Genomic DNA, 13,391 nt, shown 5'->3' with positions numbered 1-13,391 from the left:
TTCTCGTACACCAGTCACTGAAGGTAAGCATGCAGGTCCAACAGGCAGTAAAAAAGGCAAATGTTATGATGGCCTTCATAGCGAGAGGATTCGAGTACAGGAGCAGGGATGTCTTGCTGCAATTATACAGGGCCTTGGTGAGGCCACACCTGGAATATTGTGCGCAGTTTTGGTCTCCTTATCTGAGGAAGAATGTTCTTACTATAGAGGGAGTGCAGCGAAGGTTTACCAGACTGATTCCTGGGATGGTGGGACTGACGTATGAGGAGAGATTGAGTTGGTTAGGATTATATTCGCTGGAGTTCAGAAGAGTGAGGGGGGCGGGGGGAAATTGCATAGAAACCTATAAAATTCTAACAGGACTTGACAGGGTAGGTGCAGGGAGGATGTTCCCAATGGTGGGAGAGTCCAGAACCAGGGGTCATAGTCTAAGGATACGGGGTAAACCTTTCAGGACTGAGATGAGGAGAAATTTCTTCACCCAGAGAGTGGTGAGCCTGTGGAATTTGCTACCACAGAAAGCAGTTGAGGCCAAAACATTGTATGTTTTCAAGAAGGAGTTTGATATAGCTCTTGGGTCTAAAGGGATCAAAGGGTATGGGGCGAAAGTGGGAACAGGCTACTGAGTTGGATGATCAGCCATGATCATAATGAATGGCAGAGCAGGCTCGAAGGGCTGAATGGCCTACTCCTGCTCCTATTGTCCATGTTTCAATGTATCCACGAACTCCATAGCTACCTCTTTCAACAGTCTGGGATGTAGAATATCAGATCCTGGGGACTTATCAACCTCCAGCCCATTAATTTCTCCAATACAACCTTCTTACTAAAACTAATTTCCTTCAATTCCTCATTCCCCCTAATCCCTTGGATCTCTAATTCTGGGAGATTTATTGTATCTTCCTCAGTGAAGACAGACACAAAGTAATCATTTAACTTCTCTGCCATTTCTCTATTCCCCATTATAAATTCCCCTGACTGCCTGTAATGGACCCACATTTGTCTTAGCCAAATGTTTCCTTCTTACGTACCTATAGAAGCTTTCACTGTCCATTTTTTATATTTTTTGCTAGTTTACATTCATATTCTATTCTCCCTTTATCAGTTTCTTGGTCCTCCTTTGCTGCATTCTAAAATCCTCCCAATCGTCAGGTTTATTACTATTTCTGGCAACTTTATAGGCCTTTTCTTTTAACCTTATACAATCCTTAAACTTACTTTGTTCTCCATGGTTGACTGCCTTTACTTTTGGGGTTTTTGTGCCTTGAAGGAATGTATAGTTGCTATAAACTATGTCATTTTTCTATGTAATATATACTGAGCAACAGATAACTTTAACATCGCAGGTTTGTCCCATAAGCTGTGCTGAATATGAAGTGTACAACTGACCTCAGGGTCCTCTAGCTTAAGGAAAATATTCTGCAAGTACAATATTCAGGTTAAAAAGTTTATTTTTAAATCGATGATGATGTACTGACAAGAACCCACTCTCAGCCTCAACATTATCCTCTGCATTCTCCTTTTTAGATGTTAAAACCATGTTTGCCAATAAGTAGGTTTCAAATCAGAGACCTGCAAGGAATTTTGATTTTCTTTTTAAAGCAAATTCCTAAAAGTAACATTTACTGAAGATACTCTTTGCTATTTTAAGTACAACAGTTAAAAAAAACTTCATAATGGTTGAAGATGTTTAACACCAATCCTAGTGTTTTATAGAATAGAGTTTATCAAGAAGCCACTTTAAGAGCTGAAACCATTCATTATTATAAAATGGTACAACCATTTAATAGCATCTTTACACACAAATTTAAACAAACAGTGAAACTGAAAGTTGGAAACCTGAAATAAGGATTGACACAGGGATACACACACAATATTAAACTTTTTCAAATAGTGATCTAGGCCAATCCAAATACTATTACAAATTCAACACTGAGCCATAGACAACTTTCTGTGCACTAGCAGTACAATGATCAGTCATCCACACACATATCTGCCATGAACTTATGCTGCCTCCTTTATTAGAACTGCAACCCTAGAGTATGAGGGGTGTACTACCACTACAATGCATCGTTCTAATTATCAAACTACTGTACATAGACCCAATACACATCACACTCCAAATATTCTGTCATTACATTAATTCAACAGCGTGGAAAGGAAAACAATTCACAACTACAGCACAAACATCAAACCTATCAAAGGATCTAGTTAGGAAACACAAAGAGAAACACAGCCTGATAAAAGGGCTTACAGCGTATATTGTTGTAGAGGGGGTCTTGAAGCAAGAGAGCAAGTCCAGAAGAGGACGGAGGCAGATAAACGCTCAGTGCCGCCGTACTTTCACACAGCAGTTTCTATTTCCCTGCCTTGGGGTACTCTGCAACCAATGTTTTTTTTTAAATTACCATAACTGCATGTGTATAGTAAATATATTTTTCAAAAAAATTCAACCATTTCTTCAGTTGACTCTCAAGGTAATTCAGTGTACGGAATGGGTGCTTTACGACTTTTAATTATACAAGAGTTTGCATAAAATCTGCAAGCAAATTTTATTATAAAATCACAATTTCCAGATTGATGTATATGTAGTAATAAAATTTATGATCAGAGTGGTAGAAATTAAACTAATCTAAAAAATAGAGGTTTTATCAAGACTAGGTACAACAGTTTTAATGGCCCAGATTTTGCAGTGGTAATGACAATAAAATTATCAGCATTCGCCATCATTGCTCTGCCGAAACTGACAGCAACTTCTGGAGTCTGAACACGTTTAATTAAATGTGGATATTCAGAAGCTGCTGTCTGTGATTCTACACTTCTCCATGCACGATGCCAATATCATCACCCTCTATAAAAGAACAAGGGTGAAAAGCATAGTGTGGAAAGTCTTCGCTCGAGTCACTTTAAACAGGCTCCAGAAGCTGGCTGAGCGCGTCTACCCTGAAGCACAGTGTGGCTTTCGAGCAGAGAGATCCACCATTGACACGTTGTTCTCCCTTCGCCAACTACAGGAGAAATGCCGCAAACAACAGAAGCCCCTCTACGTTGCTTCTAATGATCTCACCAAAGCCTTTCACCTCGTCAGCAGACGTGGTCTCTTCAGACTACTAGCAAAGATCGGATGTCCACCAAAGCTAAGTATCATCACCTCATTCCATGACAATATGAAAGGCACAATTCAGCATAGCGGCGCCTCATCAGACCCCTTTCCTATCCTGAGTGGCGTGATACAGGGCTGTGTTCTCGCACCTACACGGTTTGGGATCTTCTTCTCCCCGCTGCTCTCACATGCGTTCAAGCCTTCAGAAGAAGGAATTTTCCTCCACACAAGATCAGGTGGCAGGTTGTTCAACCTTGCCCGTCTAAAAGCGAAGACCAAAGTACGGAAAGTCCTCATCAGGGAACTCCTCTTTGCTGACAATGCTGCATTAACATCTCACACTGAAGAGTGTCTGCAGAGACTCATCGACAGGATTGTGGCTGCCTGCAACGAATTTATCCTCACCATCAGCCTCAAGAAAACAAACATCATGGAATAGGATGTCAGAAATGCTCTATCCATCAATATCGGTGACCACGCTCGGTAAGTGGTTCAAGAGTTCACCTACCTAGACTCAACTATCACCAGTAACCTGTCTCTCGATGCAGAAATCAACAAGCGCATGGGAAAGGCTTCCACTGCTTTGTCCAGAGTGGCCAAGAGAGTGTGGGAAAATGGCGCACTGGCACGGAAGACAAAAGTCTGAGTGTATCAAGCCTGTGTCCTCAGTACCTTGCTCTACGGCAGCAAGGCCTGGACAACGTATGTCAGCCAAGAGCGACGTCTCAATTCATTCCATCTTCGCTGCCTCCGGAGAATCCTTGGCATCAGGTGGCAGGACCGTATCTCCAATGCAGAAGTCCTCGAGGCAGCCAACATCCCCAGCATATACACCCTACTGAGCCAGCGGCGCTTGAGATGGCTTGGCCATGTGAGCCGCATGGAAGATGGCAGGATTCCCAAGGACACATTGTACAGCGAGCTCGTCACTGGTATCAGACCCACCGGCCGTCCATGTCTCCGTTTTAAAGACGTCTGCAAATGCGACATGAAATCCTGTGACACTGATCACAAGTCGTGGGAGTCAGTTGCCAGTGATCGCCAGAGTTGGCGGACAGCCATAAAGGCGGGGCTAAAGTGCAGCGAGTCGAAGAGACTTAGCAGTTGGCAGGAAAAAAGACAGAAGCACATGGGGAGAGCCAACTGTGTAACAGCCCCAACAACCAATTATATCTGCAGCATCTGTGTAAGAGTCTGTCACTCTAGAATTGGTCTTTATAGCCACTCCAGGCGCTGCTTCACAAACCACTGACCATCTCCAGGCACTTACCCCCATTGTCTCTCGAGACAAGGAGGCCAAAGAAGAAGGAGGTACAACAGTTTTAATGGCCCAGATTTTGCAGTGGTAATGACAGTAAAATTATCAGCATTCGCCATCAATGCTCCACTGAAACTGACAGCAACTTCTGGAGTCTGAACACATTTCATTAAATGTGGAAATTCAGAAGCTGCTGACTGTGATTCTACACTTCTCCAGAGCATGCGCTGTTGTGTTGAGGCACCAGATGACAATCAATGGTAAATCAATGAATTTAATAAGAATTTCACTCTTACATTGTTAGTCTTTCTGTAAGAACCGTTGAAAAATGTACACCTTGTTGAATGAGGTGTAACTGGGTTTTTAAATGGAACATTAACTTCATAATTACTACTAAACACCTTCACTGGCCCCAAAAAACTAATTTTGTATTTGTAGAATGGCAAAATTTCCCACTAAAAAAATGCACATATTGTAAATTTTTTTTTGAAGTTTGTATTTATATTTTAGCTTCGATCTAAATCCAAATCATAATGGATTTCACTACATGAAAATTTAAATTAAAAGGCTATTAACTTCTTGGTTTGCTGTGTTTGAATATTTCAACGAGATTGGCTGCTTACCTACTTCTGATATCACTGCTTCTGCATGCCAAGACATCCCCTTGACTTGGTGCCAGATTTAAACCGCTGTCCGGAAATTGTAAAATTATGCCAGAGATCACTAGCTCTTTGTGGGCAGCTTTGCAAGAAGTCAGCAACAAGCGCCATTGCTTTGCAGCTGACAGCAAAATTCAGCCCAATAAAAAAAATCGACAAGACTATTTTGGTCCGTTGTACTATTTTAAACAGATCAAAGGTTCACGAGACTGAGCAAAACTCTATCCCATCGGATCAACAAATGCTTCCCCTTTTTGCAAGGAATTGGGTGGAATTATGGAAGCAAACTTGCCATTAGGTTTCCATATGTAAGTATGAAAGAAAGAAATCGCCTTTCACAATCTCAGAAAATCTCAAAGCGTGTTAATGCTAATGAAGTGCTTCCAAAGTATAATCACTGTTGTAACATCGACACTGCAACACACTTGCGCACAGCAAGGTCCCGCAAACAACAATGAGATAAATTACCAAATAATCAGTTTTAGTGGGGTTGAAGGATAAAGGTTGGCCACAACACCAGGGAGAACTGCCCTGCTCTCCGTCAACATAACAAATTGGGATCTTTTGCATCCATTTGAGAGGGAGATGGGGCCTCGGTTTAATGTGTTCTCCAAAAGATAGCGCCTCTGACATTGCAGCACTCAGCCTAGATTATGTACTCAAGTTTCTCGAGTAGGATATGAACCTATAACCTGTTTCAGACCTTATTTCGGTCTTCCTTAATTAATGAATCCATATCACACCTTAATCAGTCAACTCCACATACTGTAGACGTACACCTACTGTCTGGTACTGAGCAATTGAAAGAATCTGCGACTAGGACACTCATTACCAGACTGAAGCTTCTTGCGACCAATACAATTCCTTCTGATTGATCAGTAGCGTCATCCTCGCCTTCCGAACCTACCACGTCATGTGTCATCTCAAAAACCCTGTAATTCTTTTTTGGACAATACAACATAGTGATACTTTCAGTCACATCAGAAACACCTGTCGACCATCCCGCGGTTATCCCTGGGGTTCATCCTTCTGCCATAATTACCCAATTCCTGCCGTCTGTTATAGTTGCCAAAAGGGTCTCTATCCTCATTCATTTTGTGTGTGTTTCTTCTTTCGTACTGACGTCTGGGCCCCATACTGGGCCTCGAAATGCTGCTAGCATTATATCCTCCACCTTCGGTGTCACCGCTAAAGAGCCCATCTGTGCCAGGAAAGCGGCAGGAATGGAATGTTTTTGATCAAACAGCATACTCTTTCTTTGAATCTAACTCCAGTTAATACCAAGAGCCTATCCATATTCGATATCCTAGCACAATCCAACAATTTGAAGGCAAGTACTGATCTAAGAATTTCCAAGCAGAATCGCTGCAACCTTGCATATAGTCAGTTAAACTCCATAATATATTCTGCTATGGAAGAACCACCCATTTTTCTAAATATATCGAAGTCCAACCACACCTCATAGGCACTCAATACGTCATCTTTCACATATATTTTATCCATATATTTCAAGAGTTTGTCCAAACCTTCCTCATCGTTCAAATGATGAGCCTCTAGCTCAGAGAACACTTTGCCCCGATCTTGCTTCTGGCAGAAAGTGCAAGTGCAAGGGCTATGCCTTGCTTCCTTTTGGGTAAAGACGTAACCTGTATCCATATATCAACTTCATTCTTTCATTGATCGTAATGTTTGGCTTCACAAAACAGCAGTGGAAAAACATATCCCGACACCTTACACTTTGTTTCAGTCACCTTTCTTTGAAAAAAAGGTCCAAATACAGCTTTCTCAAAAAAAAACTCAATTTCTAATCTCCTGTCTGAAAATAAATCTTTGCCTCTAACTAATCTTCACTTTCAGGCAACCATCCTCTACTACCAATGTTAGAGAAAACTCCAAGTTTGTGAAGACGACACTGGGACTAGGATATCTTGGTGTAGATTGTTTATTGCTCGTCACAGAGCTTACTTCTGCTCTCCAAACAATACCCACCAGCCAGTGCTGGCTGGCTCTTCACATATATACACACACACACACACTTGAACACAATTAACTAATTAACACCCAACACCTGCTCATATTATCTTGAACTACCAGGTATTTATCATCCATTCACAGAACTTCAGACCCTAACATTCGGTGGGGGGATGGAGTTTTGTCTCTTGCAGTCAAAGGATGTCGATCACCACTATTGTCCAGACCAAAATAAAAGCAAAATACTGCAGATGCTGGAAATCTGAAATAAAAACAAGAAACGCTGGAACCACTCAGCAGGTCTGGCAGCATCTGTGGAAAGAGAAGCCGAGTTAACGTTTCGGGTCAGTGACCCTTCTTCGGAACTGACAAATATTAAAAATGTCACAGGCTATAAGCAAGTGAGGTGGGGGTGGGGCATTGTTTGCCTTTGCTCCATGACCTTTTGGTCAGCTATGTGGCCTTGTCCAATCTACACCTTCTCCTTTGTTATCTCTTGCCCCACCCCCACCTCACTGGCTTATAACCTGTGACATTTTTAATATTTGTCAGTTCCGAAGAAGGGTCACTGACCCGAAACGTTAACTCTGCTTCTCTTTCCACAGATGCTGCCAGACCTGCTGAGTGGTTCCAGCATTTCTTGTTTTTATTGTCCAGACCAATCTTGTTAACTGAATCAAGGAGCACCCCCATTGTCTCTATTCAACTGGCTCTCAGAATGTACATGTGCAACTATGTTTTCAGCGGCTCAGCTCTGCTTTTATTTTTTAAAAAGTTATTTTCAATGTCTAGTAAAAAGTTTCAAGTAGTGTCCCATGACAAAATTAATATATTTCCATTTGGCAGGTGTGATTTCCATCACATCATATACTACCATATTATTAGCATGCATCACAACACTATGACTTTTGAGAAAAGACATGAAGAACACGTCTGATCTGTGACTGAATATGGACTTCTGGCAGTCCGCAATAGTCCATTGACTTCATGCTGTTGCCCAAAAACCAGTGGTCAGAGTCAGCATTAAAGTTGTGAACTCAAATAAAAAAACCTAGACCATCATGCAATTTGAAATCGAAGTGAACTTGGATCAAATTCTTAACAAAATATCCTTCAACCTCCGAAATGCAGTTGGCATTTCTCTGAATTATTTGGACAAATATCTGTGCCCAACTTAATATATAAATAACCACATTAAACAAGTATGGAAACAGATGAACATGACGTTATACAACAGGGAATGACGGGAGTGCCAGTTAAGTTAGTTCAGAAGTAAAATTTGGAAAATATTTTCAAAAAGGCTTACAAATACACAGCATTTAGTCTTATGTCCTGAGCTCACTCCAAACCAAGATAAACACTGATATTTCATTCCAGTTCTCTGCTTTACCCTTGTCCTTTATAAACACTGAAGCTCATTGTAAACAAAAAAAACATTCAGAACGCACATAAACATTCTATTTATTACGCTTCAACACAGACCTCTGGTTTAACATGACCCGCAATTCAATAGGTACCTTGTAATTAATTGAATCCATTCCCCAACATCCAATATTTCACTGACTCTTTCCCCAGCCAATTTAAACATTGTATTTCACTGAACCTCCCAGTATGATTTACACACTGAACTTCATTGAGACCCTCCCAAACAATTTAAATATTGTATTTCACTCTGAATCTACCCAATGAAATATTACATCTCTAACAATTTAAACATTTTGGGTGAGAAATAGGGCTAGTTGTGCCTGTTTTTTGAGAGCTACAAGTGCCCTTAGCACTCCAAAATGGAACCTGTGGTACAGACAGCTTTTGCGGTGAGTTGTGATGGATGCCATATTGGTGATGGTGTTAAAGCACACGTAGTGAACAGCCAACGGAAGTATGCAGGGCAGGCAGACTGTGACATCAATCAGCATGCAATGCTGATTTGACGCTAATGGTGGCATTTTGGAGTTCAACGTTCCAGCTAACGCCCTTTCAATCTCATACAGCTGAACAGTCAGCAGCAGGAACGAATCCCACCACCCGCACCCCCAGCACTATTTAAAGAAATTAACAATTTACAGGTTAGTTGCTGGTTGATTTCATCTGGCTTTGCTTCGATTCTATAAGTGCTTGGTGCTTTCAATAGTTGCTTAAAGTTGCTAAAGTCTATAGGGAGTGGTGTGGCAGGTGCTGAAGGACTTGGTCCAGACATCTGCACAATCCAATTGCTCCCAAACACGGGTGCATGAACAGGCATTCCCCTTGGAATAACAGCATGAGAGGAAGAGCAAAGAGAGGCCACGCAGAGTAGGTCAAGTTGCTGGAAAGTAGGGAAAAGTAGTGCTCTCAGTAGGAGACCATATCCACCCAGTGGGTTCAGATGTAAATTTTCCTATTCGAACTCAGCGAGGAAGAACACGACATGTCTGCACTTCGGTAAGTAAGTCCTCACTGAAACCGGCCATCCTCTGCGGCCACAACTGCAACATCAGAGCAGGGCATTGACAGTGGCTGTGCAGATGAAATTTTACATATCTCGTTCCTTCTAGGCTGGAGCTGGAAATATTTGCAACGTTTCACAGTTTGCCATCCATTGTTATGTGAAGGCACTGAGATTCTCCACTGAGAGCTAAATAAATTTCATTTCTTCTTGCCAGAGAGAAGCAGAGGGAACAAGCATATGATTTCACTCGTATTGCAGGCTTCCCCATGGTACAGGGTGCCACTGACCACATGAACATTGCTTTGTGGGCACACAGGTCAATTCTATCTTGGAACCAAAAGGGATTCCACTCTCTCAATGTCCAGTTGGTGAGTAACCTTAGGCAGCAAAGCATGCAGGTCAATGCCTGGTATCCTGGCAGTAGTCATGATGCCTTAATTCTGCTCCAGTCCGCCGTGCCAGCTGCACTGAGCCACCACGGCAATCAAGGGGGGGGGGGGGCGCCTGGAAAACAAGAGCTATCACTGACCACATGGCTCAGGACTCTGGCAAGCAACCCCAACCAATGTACATGTGCGCAGCATTCAATGAAAGCTATGCTGGCATACGAAATGCATTAAGAGCAGGCCATTGGTGTGCAGAAACAACACTTCCGCTGCCTGAACCACTCTGGAAGAGTCCTGCTGGACCCAGCAGAGGAGATGTCATGATTTATGGTGATATGGTTACATGCTGTGCAACTTTGCCATCATGGGAGGACAGCTCCTGCCACCAGCTACACAGCGAGCAGCTGAGCAGGAGGAAGAGGAAGGAAAGATGAACCCAGATAACACCTTTCTGGTCAGGGTCTCCATGGAGAACTCATCAGTGTCAGACATCAGTAACCGCAATCCCAATTCCCCATTTACCAACAGTCCCACACTTTTCCTTTCCTTTGACATAGAGCATCATCGTGTCAGCTTGGTCACAATGCATTCCGAACATTCTAAACCAAAATTATAAAATGATAAAATGCCATATTGCATATAAAAGTGAACTAATATCATCCTTGTGCATTCCCTTTGTGCCTGTGTTCCATGTGCCTTTGCCTGACTTGTGCTCCTATGCTGTACTACCCCAGTGGCTGCAGCATGGCTGGTGGAAACCTGTGAACTTCCTGTGCAGGAGACTGTAGATGGCCTTGGAGAAGATGACCTCAAGCAGCTCTGGGCCCAGAAGGCCTGGCTGCGGACTGCACCATCTCTGCAGCAGTCTAGACAGGCTGCCAGACAACAGAAAGAGTACTGGTGGAGTGGCAGGGGTGTGAGGACAAATGTCTTCCCGAGAGAGAACAGCAGGTTTGCTTTCCATAGAACCACAGCCAATCTCCCAGGGCGGCACCCCAGCAATCCTAGTAATCATTTGGAGGACAAAGTGCTGGACTGCTGTGAGACCCTGCAAGCCTCTTTCTGCACTGTAATAACTGTAAACGAAGATTGCAGCAGTCTGAGCTTCCAATGCAGCATTCAGATGTTGGGTGGCTGCTGCTTGTGCTGCAATTGGAGCTGTGACATTGGCAATCTGATGCTGCACCATGGTTGGGCCCACAAGCATATGCACAGAGTTAGTCAGGACTTCCACACTGGAAAAGGACGAGTTCCAAGCTCTGCACAAAGCCTGGTGCCAAGTTGCAGCCAGACTCCTCCATGTTCCTTGAGAGTGACAGCGGGCTTTCTGGCAGGCCTGCCAATGCACCAAGCATTCAGCCTTTTTCTATGCACTGCCCCATCTAAGTCTTCACCTGAGACCTCTGCAGCAGAACTCGTGCATGACCTTGCCCTCCGAGGAGCTGGCATCCGCACTATTCTTTGCCCCCGCACTGACTGTCGCCTACTCATGCCCATGACTCACTGCGTGCAGTTCCTTTATGCTAACCTCTAAGTTACATGCAGTGTCAGTATCTGAGTAGGTGGCTGCAAGGGTGAAAATGAGTGCATCTTCATCATCACTGTCTTCTTGCAGTTACTTCACTACCTGGCCAGGTTGCAATTCTTGGATGGGAGAGGGAAAAGGCACAAGGGCAAAGTTGTGGTGAGGGAAGGTGAGAATGTAAAAGGTGCAGGCTTACACTACCTGCAGGTTGTAAAGCAGAAGAGTTCATGGGATGAGGGGGAGTTGGGATGTGAACAGGAGAATCAGGTATGAGGACACTCTCAACTTCGATACTTTCAACCCTGCCGCTGGCCACGGCTTCAGCAATGGCCATCCCAATAATGGCCAGTGCAGTCTGTTGCATGCAGGCACAATTGTGCCCCTCCAATTAGCTCATAATGTCTCAATTGTATGTCAACTCGCCCTGCAAGAGAAACTGTGTCAATAAGTATTGAGTAATCTATTTGGATGATGTGGTTGTCTCCTTGAATAGCTGGCAGTGTGTGTAAAGCTTGCAGCAGTGCAAATTGTTTAAGGGTGCAGCAGAACATATGAATGTCAAGTATGAGTCCCGATTGATTTAGATTGTTGGGTAAGTGACGGAGGTGTGATGAATTGAACAGTGTCGGAGGCGAGTGGTGCATTTTGGAAGATATGGCATTTAACAATGCATTCACTGATCTTGACCACTCCTGTAAGGTCATTGAACTTCTTGCAGCACTGCATTCTGGTCCTCAGAACTCGACTCCTGATGTTGACCTCCACAGCTATTTGCCCTGATTTCCTTCTGAGCATATGTCTGGAAAGCTTCCTGGCCCCGTGCAGATACAGACATCTCTCTTCCACTTTTGCAACCAAGGCCCCCATTATAGTGCCCAGAAACAAGCACTGCACCCACTTTCAGGGTTATCGAATTTAGCCCCCTTCATTTCACTGACACCTCTTCAGTCCAATTTAAACTGTATACACCACTGATCCCCTCCCCCCGGTCCACTGTAAACATTGGACTCCACTCCGAGCTCCCCCGGTCCACTGTAAACATTGTCAGCTATGTGGCCTGGTCCAATCTGCACCTTCTCCTTTGTTATCTCTTGCCCCACCCCCACCTCACTTGTTTATAATCTGTGACTTTTCTAATATTTGTCAGTTCCGATGAAGGGTCACTGACCCGAAACGTTAACTCTGCTTCTCTTTCCACAGATGCTGCCAGACCTGCTGAGTGATTCCAGCATTTTTTGTTTTTGTTCCACTGTAAACATTGTTTGACAGCGAACGCTCCATCATCCCCTACCCCTCCAAGTGTAAACATTGTAATGCACTCTGGCCAGAATTTTTGGCCTATGGCTTACCCGGCCGTGGTCCCGGCCCAACGCTCGGCTGCTGCCGTTGATCCTGTTCCAATGTTTCAGTTTGATCCCATAACCTCGGAGCTGCTGCACCACAGCCAGCCTCAGCACGTTCCTATCGGCCTTCATGTCGGCGCCACGGGTTGCAATTGCGATCAATCAATGAAGATCCCCTACTTCGAGGTCGGCCCCTCTCTCCCTGCAATGTCGCTCCACGCTCAGCCCCTCTCTCCCTCCTCTCTCTCTGCCCCCGCTTGCCCTCTGCCTCTCTCTCTCTACCCCCGCTTGCCCTCCGCTCCTCTCTCCACTCGAAAGGTGGCGCTCCTCCAACGCGCGCCTCTCATTGGTCAAAGCTATTTCAAATGTGGGGTCTTGAGGGGTGAAGGTGGCCGCGGCGCTGCCTGAAGTGAAGCCGGTGCGCGCGCAGCCTAACGGTCGACTGGAGTGCTGGGGCTGGCGATGTGGGTCATGATCCCGAGAGTGCGAGAAATTGTAAACTTACTGTAACAAGTGCGGTTGTGTTGACATTTCATGAGTAATGCTTTACCAAAAGTGAATCAGCAATTATTCTGAGGTTCGCTATATTGAAAATAGACCAAGGTGCTGCTGCTCAAATTCAAAAAAAGTAAACAAACACAATCAACCACACACCCATTGGTGTCACTTACATTATTTTACATGGATTGGAATTGATCATCAGGAGTAAATTTGAGCA

The 13,391-nt window shown here is 44.0% G+C and overlaps 1 protein-coding gene across 1 annotated transcript in view; it reads right to left on the bottom strand.

Moving 5' to 3' along the window:
- The window catches only part of LOC137373883 (rho GTPase-activating protein 11A-like), a 91,193-nt gene extending 78,259 nt beyond the window's left edge, over positions 1-12,934 (bottom strand). Inside the window, exon 1 of the mRNA XM_068039413.1 lies at positions 12,680-12,934. Coding sequence (XP_067895514.1) covers positions 12,680-12,805 — 126 coding nt within the window. The 5' untranslated portion in view covers positions 12,806-12,934. The remainder of the gene's footprint in view (positions 1-12,679) is intronic.
- Between the last annotated feature and the right edge of the window lie 457 nt (positions 12,935-13,391).

This window comes from Heterodontus francisci, chromosome 9, assembly GCF_036365525.1.
Source record: "Heterodontus francisci isolate sHetFra1 chromosome 9, sHetFra1.hap1, whole genome shotgun sequence".
Classification (NCBI taxonomy): domain Eukaryota; kingdom Metazoa; phylum Chordata; class Chondrichthyes; order Heterodontiformes; family Heterodontidae; genus Heterodontus; species Heterodontus francisci.
Note: the sequence above shows the minus strand (reverse complement) of the source record. Positions and strands in the feature narration are given on the sequence as shown.